The sequence below is a fragment of the Thamnophis sirtalis genome, unplaced genomic scaffold, assembly GCF_051295495.1.
Source record: "Thamnophis sirtalis isolate CommonGarterSnake01/CBP01778 unplaced genomic scaffold, rThaSir2_p1.2 scaffold_3, whole genome shotgun sequence".
Classification (NCBI taxonomy): Eukaryota; Metazoa; Chordata; class Lepidosauria; order Squamata; family Natricidae; genus Thamnophis; species Thamnophis sirtalis.
The window spans coordinates 154,946,029-154,960,843 of NW_028261383.1; the positions used below are offsets into that span (position 1 = coordinate 154,946,029).

A 14,815-nucleotide genomic window follows, 5' to 3' on the forward strand; every position below is an offset into this window, starting at 1 on the left:
GGAAATGCACGAGGTTGCTAATATTTTATAAGCATAACAACAGCAACCCCCTCCCCAAAACGAAACATATCTAGCAAGCAAGGAAAAACAATATTTTGCTGAGAGAGGAGAGGGAGAAATGCACAAAACAGCAAGAAATCTTTCTAATTACATCTGTTCTCACATTGGAGATTAAAAAGCAGGCTGCAATAATGTTTAAGTCTCTAAATTCTTCACTCACACCCAGCTCTAATAGAATCATTTAAAGGGGGAACACACAGTAGGGGTGGGTTTAATTTTTATTACATTTCTTGAATTGGGTCGATTAAACATACATTACTTTAGGTCTCCCCCCCCACCCATGTGAGAGGAAATGTGGGAAACACATAGAGATAAACACATATAGGTGTATTCACAGATATACGGATACAAAGATACACATGTATGTCTGTGTGTGTGTGTGTGTGTGTGTGTATATATGTTGCATTTGTGCTGATAAATAAATATACATATACACACACATATATACATAAAGATACACACACCCACACACACACACAAACAATCACACTACACATGATTGAAGGATACAGTACCATTACCCCATTCTTCTTTATGTTGCTATAGGGGGTATATTTACAAGTAGACGGAAAAACGTTCCTATCTATAGCACTCAATGACGTTATTCAATTATCACAGGACCTTGGCGAATAATTAAAGCCTTTGACGAATAATTAAAGCCTTTGATCGAGCCATTTATCTGCAGACCCGTGACTTTACACTAAGCAAGCACAATAGGCGCACTCCAGCTTTACAGTTTGCTTATTAAAATGTTTCAAAATCGGAGGGCGTGCGTGGTTGTATTATTTAACATTAGGGGTAGCGAGAGGTTTCGAAGAACGTAGCTCCCAGTACATTCGCTGGCACCCCAAATCGGGGCTTTGGTTTTCATATCAGAAATAAGAGAGGAGAAAAACGATGAGCTGACAACTTACAGTCGCCATCCTCCCCCCAGCCCCACCCGTTTTGTGGTATTTTGTCAAGACCAGGTTGCGCCTCTCCTTCGAGAAAGGGAATCCATGCACCCCAACCCTACCCACCCCACCCGTCAATCTCAGAGATTCAGGTCACCCCAAATCGACTGCTGAAAGTTTGCTAAGGAGCTACTATCAGAAGGGACGGTAGAGGAGGGGGGGGGGCACAGTGAAAACAGTGGCGAGAATCACAGCAGTAGCAATATAACCTTTCTCCAGTGAAAGAGCAGAGGTACATCCTCCCTGGGGTGGGGGTGGAGGGGGGAGATATTTTATTTATAATTTTAAAAATGTATGGAAAGGAGCCGTCCTAGCGCTTGTTCCAGGTTTTCCTCAAATCATGGTTTCCCCAAAGACATCTTTGTACTTAAGCTGCGGGAATGTATTTCTTGTCTGTTAGAAGTATACAGCAACCTCTCACCCCAGGCTCCTGCCCTTGTCCCTTGCTCTTTCTCGCTCTTGTTTCCTGTCTTTATTCAAGAATCTTAGGTTGCAGACCACTGGGTGAATTCTTCCCCAAATGCTAGTTTGCCTCTTTCACGCTTTTCTCCTTTTTTGTGTGTGTGTGTGTGTGTGATGGAGGTAGTGGAATAAATCTCCATGAATTTCCCCCCGAATATAAACCTGAACCCCATCTGGAAGGATAAAGCTAATTTAGCAGCAATTTGCTCGGTGGCGAAAAATCTCTCTCTTTCCACTTCGATCCCGGTATCTTTGGATTTTTCCTGGAAAATCTCCACGCTCACGTGCGCGCACGCACACACAGCCCAGTTGAAATCTCAGCCCTCCGATCCACCAAAGCAACAACAATCACCATTACAACAACTTGTTCATCCCAACACATTCCCATTTTTCTTCGTTCAGGGGCTACTTAGCTTTCCTAGCCCCCGGTGGGAATGGAGGCAGGAGTAGATCCTGAGCTCACGGTTTTGCTCCCCCTGCATTTTTAAGAGGCGCCTTGGTTAAACCTGAACACGATCTCGAGGAGGGTCTGTGAACCTAGAGTACCGCTTTCCCGCTTTGTTCTTCAAGCCATCTTCAAGCCAAGGAGCATAATAAGACTATAATTTATCTAAGTGGATTCCCAGAGTCCCGGGCAGGTTATACCAGCAATAGATTGCCATTGGGAGTCAAGGGGCCGTGATTTCAGTCTTCCCCGGCCATTTACCGAACACCTGCGTTCAAATAAACGGGGCTCTCGCACACACCACAGCCTCCGCTCGCTTCTCACCAAACTCGGGTCATTTCGTAAACCAGGATGCCGAAGAACCCAGGTGGGACTTCCGAGAAGGAAAGCAAAAAGGTGGCACCCAATCCCGAAAACCTCTAAAGCTACAAATTCAGACAATTCTTCCGATCTTAAACTTAGAAGCATTAATCACCCGAGAAATGTTCAGAAAGGGACCCCCTCCATGTTTGTCCGTCTGGAGAGCCCCGTCGGCCAGAAACAACAGCAAGCAGCGAGAGTCATCTTAAATCCAGACGAAGCAGATCATAAGTGCTTGGGGAATTGTTGGGAAGGTATAGGAAGCCGTGTGGTGAGTTGGAGACGGTTATGAGGTTTGGCGAACCTGCGTCCCTGCCCCCAGAAATGTCCTCCTGTCCCCCCTTCTCTCTCTCTCTCTCTTCCTCTTGCTAATTCCCCCCCCCCCGGGAGGGGGGGCGAGAAGTCTGTCTACGACCATTTGCTCGCTTTGCCGGCTCCCTGCCTTAATAAAGGCTCTTTCGTCTGGCTGCGTCTGAGTAGCAAAAGGAAAAGGAAAAGGGGGTCAAAATTAAAAGCGGGGTGGGGGTGGGGTGGGGGGGAAGGTTGCCCTTGATGAAGACTAACTGACGTAATTAAGGCAGTTTCTTGTTGCCGAGTTAAAAGCCAACCCCAACAACATGAAACTACCTAAACCACGGAACAGCTGCAGAAAAGGGCGAAAGATCCTCAGTCATTTCTGCCAGAAAGAGAGAAAGACAAAAAGGGATGGAGGGGAAAGAGAGAAGGAGAGAAAGAGAAGAAAGAAGGAAGGAAGGAAGGAAGGAGAGAGAGAGAGAGAAAAAGAAAGAAAGAAAGAAAGAAAGAAAGAAAGAAAGAAAGAAAACATCTTAAGTCCCTTCGTAGGTTATGCTTCAGTATACCTTTCTCATCCCACGTTAGAAACTAAGCACAGGAATAACCAAGCCCCTAAGAAAACATACTTCGAATTAAGGCCACATCTTTAATCTCTTCATTAAGATTCCCCCTCTCCTCCCCCTCCTCTTCCCCCACCCCTCCCCTTCCTCCCTCTTTAATAGAATCTGCATTCAGCTCTCTCTCTCACTCTGGTTGTCTGTGTGTCTGCGGTTGAGCCGCTTAGTGTATACTGAATTACAGCACAATCCACTATCCTTCATTGGCAAACTGGCTCCGGTCCGACATTATTCATTTTGCGTTGCATATTGCCATCGCAGCTTCTGTTAAAGAAGGAGGGGAAGAAGAAAAAAGGAGGTGGGGAAGAAATATCCACAAAGGGACGTCTCTGCGTGGGCGTGCGTGTGTGTCTGTGATCCCACAACATTTCAAAATGCCACCAAACGTCCTTGCCTTCCCCTTCTTTGGAGTCCATGTCAGCCAAAACTGTGAAACCGAAAGGGCACGTTCGGGGGGAATACCCAACTGTTTGGGGATTGCCAAAGTCCTCTGGCGACCAACAAAAACCAAAAACCTCAGACTCTTTGGTGTCCCTTCTAAAGAAAACTCAACTTCATCAGAAGTAAGTTTTTAAAAAGGGGGAAGAGGAAAAAGAAGAAGAAGAAGAAGAAGAAGAAGAAGAAGAAGAAGAAGAAGAAGAAGAAGAAGTAGTAGTAGTAGTAGTAGTAGTAGTAGTAGTAGTAGTAGTAGTAGTAGTAGTAGTAGTAGAGGGAGGAGAGGAAGAGGAGGAAGAGGAAGAGGAAGGGGTGTGGTGGCGGGGGTGTTGGTGGCCAAGGGGATCAACATGGAAATCTATGCACCACCATTCTTTAGCCATGCATATTCTGGTCGAAAATGAGCTGTCACAAAAGGCACAGGGAAGCCCCCTTGATCCAACCCCCCCCCCCATGTCCTAAGACACCAAACCAGACGCCCTATCTGGATCAAACCTAGATCGCCTCAAAGTGGAGTTCACATCCACGCTGCCTTTACCTTGAGTAGACGCAGGAAGAGGGGGGAGGGAGGGAGGGAGGGAGAGAAACTCAGACACACGCGATCTCACACACACACACAGAGAAATCCACTTGCATCTCAGCCATGTATCTCAGCCAAGAAATCGTCTGTCTTACCTTCTGCACGCCTTCCGCCGTGACATTCCCTCGTTCTCTGTGCTAGGCTGGGGAGCAAGAGGTGGCTTTAAAAAAAAAGTGTATTCCTTCTTTTCTTTTTTCTTTTTCTTTTTTCTTTCTCTTTAATAATAGAAAACGATTCTTCCAGAGGAGGAGAGAAAAGGAGCATGTCTTTCCTTTCAAAAAGAAAAAAAGAAAGAAAGAAAGGAAAGAAAAAAAAGGTGGAAAGAAAGACAGACAGGGGAAGAAAAAGGACCCCTAGCTATGAGGAGTGTGCATCCCAAGAAAGCTGCTCTGCTTCTGACTTGCTTCCCTCCTCCACAGTCACCTTTAAATGCATCTTTTACTGCTGCGGCACATTATATTTGCAGATCATAAAATCCACCTCCAGCGCTTACCAAGACTGTCCTGACATTACTGTTTTATGACCTTGACTTATTGTGGTCACCTGGATAATATTTAAATCAACGTTATGGTCTCTCACTTATATTAAACCCGCTAGGATACTCTCCTGAAAGCCTTAAAAGGAGGAGAACTAGGGGGAGAAAATACCCTAGACGGAGAGGGTGGGGGGGAGGAGACGTGCTTTTTGGGCGCGGGGGGGGGGGAGAGGAGGAAATCACTTTGAAAAATACCCAGTTGTCCAGCGTTCTAAGAAATTTATTTGGCTCCATATAGAAAGATACATGCACAGATTCCACATACAGGATATATTTAAATAACAAGTCACCAAAAGAAGAGCACAAGCATTCCCCCGCCCGCCCCCCTTCCCCGCGATAAGATAGCGGTGCTGCCTTGTTCTTTCTTTTTTCTTAAATATAATAGGTGACAGCACCACCTCACTGGAAGGAGACTGCATAAACTACATTGAGTAAGCATTTCTTTCTCATTTCTCTCTGCTATGTCCACATATTCACACGTATGAAATTCATTGGCGTCATATCTTTTTTTTTAAATTATTGTACAATAGGCAGGCTACACTAAGGTATGAAAAGCAAACTTTGCAACGTAGCTAGTGTCCTAAACATAAAAAAATGGCATAGATGTAGATCCTTCCGTCTTACAAGCGCCCAACACACCCTTCCCTTTGCTTTGTGCTGTTTCTGAATAACTTAAAAACATCTTAGAAGATGTTTGAAAAGCTAGTAAGTAACTATATATATATATAGTTTATATATATATATAAAATCTCCACATGCTCATACTGATGAATGCATCTCCGCTGTATAATCTGTAAATATCCAAATTACAGACTTTAACACTTAGCCTGAGGTCTCTTCATCCCCCACCCCCTCTCCCCGTCCTCCCTCTTATACTCCTTGCAATTATACCCAGGGGGGTGGGGGTGGGAAATAATAATGATAATAATAAAAAAAATACTGCACAAGATTTGCAATAGTTCTCCCCATATAGCCCATCCCTTCCTTCCTCTGAACACGTTTCAAGTGAAATTAAAATTGGAAGTCAGTTCGCGAATTCGGTTCTCTCTGTTCATTTTCTTGAGTTTCATCCTGCGGTTCTGAAACCAGATTTTGACTTGTCTGTCTGTTAGATTAATACTCTTGCTAATCTCCAGGCGGCGCTCGCGGGTCAAGTACATATTGAATAAGAATTCCTTCTCCAGTTCCAACGTCTGATGTTTAGTGTAAGGGCATCTTTTCTTTCTTCCGCTCTTTGCTGTCAGCCAATTTCCTGTCGTGTTTTCTGCCTTTATATCCTCTGTTAAAAATAATATTATTAAATAAGTATCTATTGGAATAGCAAAGCGAGCTTTCTAGATTCAAGACTACTTTTTTTTCCTCCCCTGCAGCTTCTTTTGCTAATGGGAAATCGCTCTGTCCACTGCTAAAATATAATGGGCGTTCAACCTTCAACTCCTTTTTTTACTTAACATTTAGTTATTATTATTATTATTTGCTTTAAAAAGCTTGATTAAGCATTTGGGCAAATAACAGGAGCTAAGGGGTCGCAGAAAACTGGGGCTGAAATCCTATTTTAAACAATATTTACCTGGACATTAGCTACATAATGCCAGCTCTTACGGAACCACCCCCCTCCACACACACACACACACACACACACTTTACCTCTGACACATATGGAAAAACCTAATAGGACTTTCCTCTGGGACAGACCGATTTTTTTAAGCGTCAGATCTATCAGTAGACTCCTGCAGTTCCAAAATTCCATCCAGGTTTAGACAGATTTAAAAAAAAAATAACTCCAGAGGTTTAAGGATTGTCCCAATTAGCTGCTTGCTTGCACGCCACAAAGCTCCCCAGCTCAGACCCTGCTCTGAAACTGTCTCTTCATATTCAAAACTCGCCAAAAGCCAAACAAGATAGGGTGGGAGATTCAGAGGGTTGGTAGAGAGAAATATTTTGCCTGTCTAGGGTGCTTTCTCTCTCTTTCTTCCCCTCCCTCCGTTCCCAATAGTCCAGACTCCATTTTCCTTTGATGTGAAAGCTCTGGGTAGTTTTATTCTGACTGAAGGTAAACTTTCGATATGACTTTTAAAAAAACAAAAACAAGCCGACCAAGATTCATTTGTACCTTTAAAATGAGCCATCTTCCTATCTGTCTGTAACACAGAGACAGACAGACAGACAGACAGGCACATACACAACACCCCGACTTTTTCCAAATGTCCCTTTTTCACAACTCCAACTGTTCATTTCAGCCCCCAAATTCACAAACACCTCCCCAGGTTTCAATTTGGACCTTCTACGACTGGTGGGAGAGGTAATGAGATCTCCCCCTTGAAATGTGAGGGGGTCTACGGGAGTCTTCCTGTCCTAGGATCCGAATTCTTGCCCCAAATTTAGAGATATCAGCAAGCTGCTCCAGAACCGACCAGCGAATTCGGCTGCATGGGAAAGCCTTTCACATGCTTAGCCCTCTGCCATTGAACCCTGTTAATTCTAAGGGTTTGCCTCCCTCCCATCAAACCTTTAACTCCCTTTCCACACCTTGCATAGGGTGTGCTGGATGTACAGTAATAGAAACAGAGAGGAAGACTCCATATAAGACAAAGAGAAGGTGGAAAGATAATAATAATAATTATTATTATCATCGTCATCCCCATCAAAATTCATCCCCCTGCTGGCATAATACACAACAGTTTTGGATTTCCAGCAAATAGCTCTCTTCTTCCGCCAAGGAAGAAAATTAAATAAAACTTTGGAAAAACCGAGGCGGGACATTTCAAACCCTTCATTAGAACTGACAGTTGTGATTAAAAGAGAGTAATGAAGTTGTTTGGATTTTTTCCCCCTCTCTCTTTCTCCCTTCCGAGATCCTAAAAGCCAATCGTATTTTATTATTTTTATTCATTTTACTTTTGTGAATTAAGGAGGCTGGAGAAAGTGTAAGCAAGAAAGCGTTTTGGGACGAGATTAATTTTCAGAGATTAATGACACTGCAATTTTTTCTTATTTTATTGGTAGATAAAATAATCTATTCTTGGTTGCGCGGAAGAGGATTGGAAAATCCGTTTTAGGCCATTTTCAATAATTCGTACTTTAATTCTATATAAACGTATATATAAAGATGTGGGTGGACTGGAGACATTGGTAGATGTAGATATATACATATTGACTGTATATATATGTGTACACATGCAAAGTCATGCACGCATTTACATACAGTACAGACACACATATACATGAGATCAGATGAGAGGACGAAGTGCTTGCTTTCTTTGATGGAATTCAAGCAACTTATGTATGAAAAAAGGACTTGGTGAAAGCATGCAGACTAGCACAAGCATGTATGCTTAGAAAATGTACAGGACTCCATATAAACCAACTTGTCTCTATTTGCTTTCTAAGTCCCCCCCCCCTCCAATTCAAAGCTGGGTTTTGTGAGGCTATGGAGTCCTACACGCCAAAGTAAAAAACGCCTTTCTTTTTATCCGTAATTATTCCCAATAGTTTTTGGGGAGGCAAAGGAACACTTTGCATAAAGTTAATCCTATTATGAAGAAAACAAGCTCCACACTTTTAATGCTTCCATTCTCCTCATTCCTTCTCTTCCCTTCCTTCATTGGGAGTAAAGGTGACATAAATTTAATAAATAATAATAATAAATAATACATATTTAAGCCCTCTCCAACCGTTCTATCCACTGACTCCTTTTTTTTAGGCTTCACCTGCAAGATAAATTTAAGTATCTTCTGTGAAAGCCCCTTCTTCATCTCTTCACCAGCTGTTTTTGCTCAGAACACCTTAACTTCAAGCAGAGGTTCCTACCACCTTCGCAAATGGAGGAGGAGGAGGAGGAGGAAAAGGGTGGGGGAGAAGACTTTGTTTCTGCGCAAAAACGACCCTCGAAGCAGCAACCTCGGGGATTCGCGGGAGGGGGGGCATGCAGCTTTGATAATGGAGCTCAACAATCAAGTCCAGTTTGAAGTGTTTGGCAAACCGTTCCCAGCACACCTCACGTCCCCTCCCCTCCGGTCACCTTCGCCCTCAAGCCCGCAGCCCAGCCTTCGCCAGTCAAATTCTCCTCAAGACAATCGCCACGGCCACGCCACCACAACACACAACATCCCAAAGAACTTTTAATGCCTGCTTTTTCCAAGGCTGGTGGGGGGGGGGGGGAAGGAGAGGAGAGGAGAGAAGGGGGCGAGCTCATCCAGAGAAGCATGTTTGAGAAGTTGCAACCGCTCCTTGAACCACTCCCTCGCCCCTCCGAAGGGGGTCGTTCAGCGCCAGAAACCCCTTGGGGTCTCTGCCTGAGACAAAAAAAAAAAAGAATCCACTTCGTCAACGCAACCAGACCGCGTCGCCTGCCCCTTCCCCGTCAGCCCCAGTTGCTGCCCCCATGAAAACCACAGCACGCCAGGCAGGGCCGTCCACTTCTGGCCAGGATGACCGAGCCACAGACACTGCGGTGCCTCCTTTCCAACGGATTTTAAGGCGGTTGTTGTTGTTACTGTTACCGTGATTATTCTTGCTGCTGTCATCGTGATGGTTTCGTTCTTAAGAGCTGTTGGTGGCGGGGCGCTTCCGAGAGGGGACAGCAAACGTCGCCACAGGTCCCAACGAGAAAAGTTGATGGAGTTGGACTGCGGGCCCATAGGCTTAGTTTAGGGCGCAGCTTCTCAAACCATAAGCCTCATCATATTAATAATAACAATAACAATAACAACAACAACCATGGCCACCACAATAACAAATAACAACCAGCTCCAAATAGCACCGACCACTAAACCGCTGTCCATTTCCTCCGAGGGTTCCTCTGCCTGGGCAGCCAGCAGAAGGGATCCCCTGTGACCTTACCTTTTGCCTCGTGGTCCGAATTGTCACTGCTGCTCTCGGCACGCTTCTGCCCGCTTTGCTCCGTTTCCGACGGGCTGAGTTTGGCCCCGGGCAGATTCTTCTCGGTCTTGACGTCGCCGGCCGGGCTGTTCTGCAGGTTGGGGTCCGGCTTGGCGCCTTCGGGGAAGCTCCCTGGGGCTCCTGGCTGGGCGAGGGAGGCGGGTGTCGGAGGTGGAGGTGGGGGTGGTGGCCGCTCGGGCGGCGGCTGGGACTGCTGTTGCGCGGCGGCAGCGGCGGGCGGCGGCGGCGGGCCCGGGGGCTGCTGCTCCCGTCGCTCGCTGGCTTGGCTGAGACCCGCCCTGGGTTCAAAGCCGGCCTCGTAGGCGCTGGGGCTGCCGCCGCGGGGCGCCTTCTCCAGGGAGGAATAGCCTGGGGTGGCGCGGTAGTAGCTAGGCAGGGGCACCTCCTGGTCAGCGAGGCAAGCTTCAGGCATCTGCCCCGGGTAGAGACTGGCCTCGGGAGCGCTTTTCGCCCTTTTCTCGGCATTGTACATGCAACAAGCATTTTCTTCCTTGACACTGGTCGGGAAGGAGCAGGAGGGCAGCTGCCTCGCAACAGGTTGCTCGATTCGGTAAGTATTTTTAGGGTCACACCAGGCGTCTAGCTGAGACAGGTAAGGTGGGTAGGTGTTGAGGGACAGCCCGCCGGCGTGGTTCACCTCGTCTCTTTTGGAAAGAGCCGGGATGATCCCACAGTTCCTCATCATTCCACAGCTGAAGTCGTTCGTAGGCTGCATATACATTCCTTGATTAGAGGAATAATTCTCTCCCCGGCAGGTACCAGCCAACGAGTCCATCAAAAACGAGTTAGGAGTCACATTGTTGGGACATGACATTTTCAGAGAAGGATTTTAAAGAGGAATACTACAGCCAGGGGCTGACATCTTTTTTTTAGAGGGAAAAAAAAATATCAGCACCATAATTATCCACGCATCGGTCCCAACCACGTGATAACTAGGCCAATGAGGATTGAAAATGGCCTTGATGATTCAGACGCCAGTGACGTCACCGGGGTCAAGTTGTTTCGAGAGAAGAAAACCTGCGTGGAGCAACAGCGACATCTATCCGCTTCTGGAAGGTAGGGAAGCCAGGACCTTCACATTGAACAAAGGAGAGCGACACGCTTTTTCCTCGAGTTTGTTTACCAATGAACGAACGCGTGTCTGCAAAGAAGTGGGGGAAAATAAAGGAAGTGAACCCGTAAATAGAAGCAAAGTCAAATTCAAATTAAAAGGTCAGCAAAGAATATCTACCTATCTATCTATCTATCTATCTATCTATCTATCTATCTATCTATCTATCTATCTATCTATCTATCTATCATCTATCTATCATCTTTTAAATAAATACAAAAATTGGAAGAAAAACAAATAAGCCAGGAATCGAACACTAAATGAGCTTTTGGACCCTTTGAATTCTTCACCCCAATTAAACTCAGAAAAATGTTTCTTCGGCTACCCTTCTAATTTCTTCAATACTTTGTGGACTCAACATTAGCCGTGGGACGGCGAGTTTACTTCCCAAAAGTCTTTAGAAAAATCGTTGTCATCGTTATCATCAACTGGAGTCAAAGAAAGACTGAAGCCTTCGGGTGTTTAAACCACTCAAAAGATTTCCATTTGAAAATAGTTATTGACATTTATGCTGTTTTCGTGTTTATTCAAAAAGTGTGGTTTTTTGCCTTTATTGTACGAATTCCACCTTTAAAGGTCTTCTCTTCTAGCATTTGGGGGGGGATTTCCTCCTCAAATATTGACCAAAATAACTTGTGTCATTATTTTAAAGTAGGCATCCACCCTATTTACACTTCTTCCAAAATCCAAACAAAAAGCACAAGTTTGTAAATAAACTGGTACTGGTACGGTATATTAACAAAACTAAAACAGCATTCTTTTCTATAGGATTGTGTGGATTTGAAACCTACTTCTTTCAGGAAATTATCACAATTAAATGAAGTATCAAATTGTAGGGTGTATGAGGAATCTTTTATTTAGCAGAAAGAGTGCTTAACCACAATTTTATGCACAATTTTAGTTGATCTTTATTTTTATTGATTGCACATTAAGGTTTTTTTTTAATGATGGCTTCCTTTAGTTAATTTTCCTTTTCTAGGTTCATTTCCTTTACTTTATATGCTTGTTTTTTCCTTGCCGCCTCTCTTTCTCTCTTTGAACTTAATGATCTCAGAATAATAAATGTTATCTCATAGATTAAGTTATGTTGAACGAGATGTTTTTCTTGTGGCTGCTCTCTTTATTGGACATTTTCTAAATTGGGCTGCAATTAAGTCAAATTGTTCTTTAGCGTATATTAAATTGACTAACATGTTACAATCCCAAACTGACAATCTTGTTGATGATTGCCAGCTTGAGATGTTTTCTCTGTATTTTCCGTGTGAGTGGGCATGAATGAGTATAGTTAAGAAATACTTGCCATCTAACTAAAGATTTTGATACAGAGATAAATAATGATCATCCTTATCATAATGACTACAAGAACAGATTCACTCAATGGAAGGGAACCTCAAGATCATTGCAAAGGAATTGAAACCTTTAGAGGGTTCAGAGTCATTTTCAAGGGGTGGATTGGGTATATTTAAAAAAAAAACAGATTAAATTTTACTCAAAAAGATTGAGAGATGTGGAAATGTGGAACTTAACTAGTTTTGGTTAAATATATATCTAGAGATTTTTAAATAGGCTGAATGGCTGCCTAAAGCCAGCCAAGCTTTTGAAACAACTTTTCAATGACCTGGTTTTACAATTCAATTTGGCTGTTGCTTTGAAAGGACTTGCAAAGCTGGGGGCCCCACCTTCAGCCCCCCCTCCTCCATCCGATCTTCAAGGATGAGAAGTTTTAATATCTTTAGGCCAAGGAAGTCTTAAACCACATAATTCTATTTGTCTCAAGTCCTCCTTCACACACAAACGCCCTCCTCCCCCGCCACACAATTCAAAATACAACATGCTAAGAGCTCCCCTGCACTTTAAACATTGTTTTGCTTTCTTTGGAAAGCTATTCCTGACTTTATAGCCTCTGCTTGTGTTATCTGCATAGGTCTTTTTTTTTAAACCAGTTTGATAGAAATCGTTCGGCTTTATGACATCCCACGAAAATTCCACATAATATTTATAAACAAAGAATAAAATTTTAGCATGGGAGCCAAGGCTTCCTCATTTATAGTTGAAGAAATTAAAGACCAATATAGTGTGGCATTCTATAGCCTTCTCCCATTCTCTCCCAGTTCTCCCTGCCCCTCCTCCCCACCTCTTTATTTTTGCAGCTTATACAGCTAACTCAATCATTTTTGGCTCCAAAGCTCGAGAGATCCCTTCATGGATGCATTTTTGGGGAGAAAAACTGTCTAGATGAAAATGAAGTGACAATACATTTCAAAGTCTTTCATATCTATATTTTCCACTCTGGATTCTTGTCTGTATTGAATTCCATTCTTTCTCCCCCATGGGAAATAGGAAAAAGGAAGCCCAAATTGCACTCAGATAAAAGCCTGTCAAATAATATTATCCCACCCCCACCCCAGATCTTTTTCAGAGATTCATATATACAGCGTTGAGGACTTTTTATCAGATTGAATATAATAGGAGACAGAATAGAAGGGTTTTGAATGTGTAAACCTGGTGGAAATTAAATATTGACTGCCTATTTGTCATTATGATTGCTTCATTTAAAAACAAACAAACCTAAGCAGATTTGTTTCTATCTGTACAAACACATGGAAAACTTTTCAATGTAAATTGGGTTGATAATTGAAGCTTTCCACAAACAGATTGTCCTAATGGCGAATGGAATGGCGAAAACATCAGATTCATTTAAAAGATCGAAGCACACTTCTTAGCTTCGGTTCAGAATATGTTTGTGTATGTGAGTATAAAGAGGTCTTGCTGTATACCAGAGCACGCGAGTGCACGTAGAAGTCCAAATAATACTTAAAGTAAAAAATAATTAGAAGTATGATAAACATGGGTCGTTAATGGAAAAAGAAATAAAATTCATCAGCTTAAGTAGAACCCCCATTGGGAAAATGCTTTACTCTAATTGCGGAAAATAAATACCAACAAATGCTATTAAAACTTAAATGATGAGGAAATCTCTACATGCTTAACATCTCAATCTGGCTTTTTACATTTCTTTAGAAACAAAACGTGTAGTGCATATTAGGTTGTTTTTTTTTTTTAAATAGTAATAAAATAATACCACAAAAGAAAGATTGAGGTTGCAGGCTGACCGAGGGTCACGGGGCTTACACCTAAGTAGAATTGATGCTGGCTTGTGTGAGTGCCTTTGGATTCATTAATGCATTTATCTTGGGCCTGGTAGTTATTTGGAATTATTTGACTGAAGTAAAAGTCAGGAAGTGATTAATTTTTTTAAAAAGTCAAAGAAACAGGATAAAGTGCGCCCTGCCAGTTTTCTGCCTTCCTGAGTATATGGAGCAATCTGCAGACGGGCTCCCATTGTCTGTAGTGTCTGATTGCTCTTTCTCTGAATGCCAAAGGCAGACAGTTCAGTTGACCCCCCAAAAGAGGTCTTGAAACTAGGTCCCCTGCGCTTCCCTTGGAACAGCCTTCAGCCCCAAAGACACAGGGCACGCGGCTGCAAGGAAGGAATGGGCTGCAAACACACACACACACACAGAGAGAGAGAGACAGAGAGGGAGAGGGAGGCAGACAAACAGAGACAGACAGAGATAGACAGACAGACAGAGATAGACAGACAGACAGAGGGGGGAGATATGCAGGAACACTGGCACAGTCCTGTCTTAAGCTTCACATTTCCCTTTAAAATCATATACAAGTGTGTGGGTGCAGGCCTGTTCGGTAACGGTAACTCGTACAAAAAAGCACCTACCTCAAACTTTTCATATTGTACTTGTTCTCTTTCCTCCCCATAATTATCTAATCAAGAGTAAAGCCACAAAATGCCTCTTATGCCCGCCATATGTTTAAAAAACTCCCCCCTCCCTCTCCCTTAGCCATTTTTTTTTATGATAAGCATTCATTTTCACTTCTCGGAAAAAAATTTGGTTAGGAACATTTTAATGATTATCTTAAATTTGTATTTCTGCCTGCTATTATACCCCATGTTGCGAAGGAAATAAATATTCTGATTTATGACAAAGTACACGAGAGTACAATAACAATGATGCAAAAATAAAATCCAACCCTTTAGATGT

General features: G+C 43.3%; 1 protein-coding gene across 1 annotated transcript; it reads right to left on the minus strand.

Moving 5' to 3' along the window:
* Nucleotides 1-5,271: 5,271 nt before the first annotated feature.
* On the minus strand, nt 5,272-10,768 carry HOXC10 (homeobox C10). Its single transcript, XM_014052486.2, has 2 exons — nt 9,584-10,768; nt 5,272-6,020 (listed from the first exon to the last, which is right to left on the minus strand). Exons 1-2 carry the CDS (start codon nt 10,455-10,457, stop codon nt 5,743-5,745), a joined length of 1,152 nt encoding a protein of 383 aa, XP_013907961.2. The 5' UTR covers nt 10,458-10,768; the 3' UTR covers nt 5,272-5,742.
* Between the last annotated feature and the right edge of the window lie 4,047 nt (nt 10,769-14,815).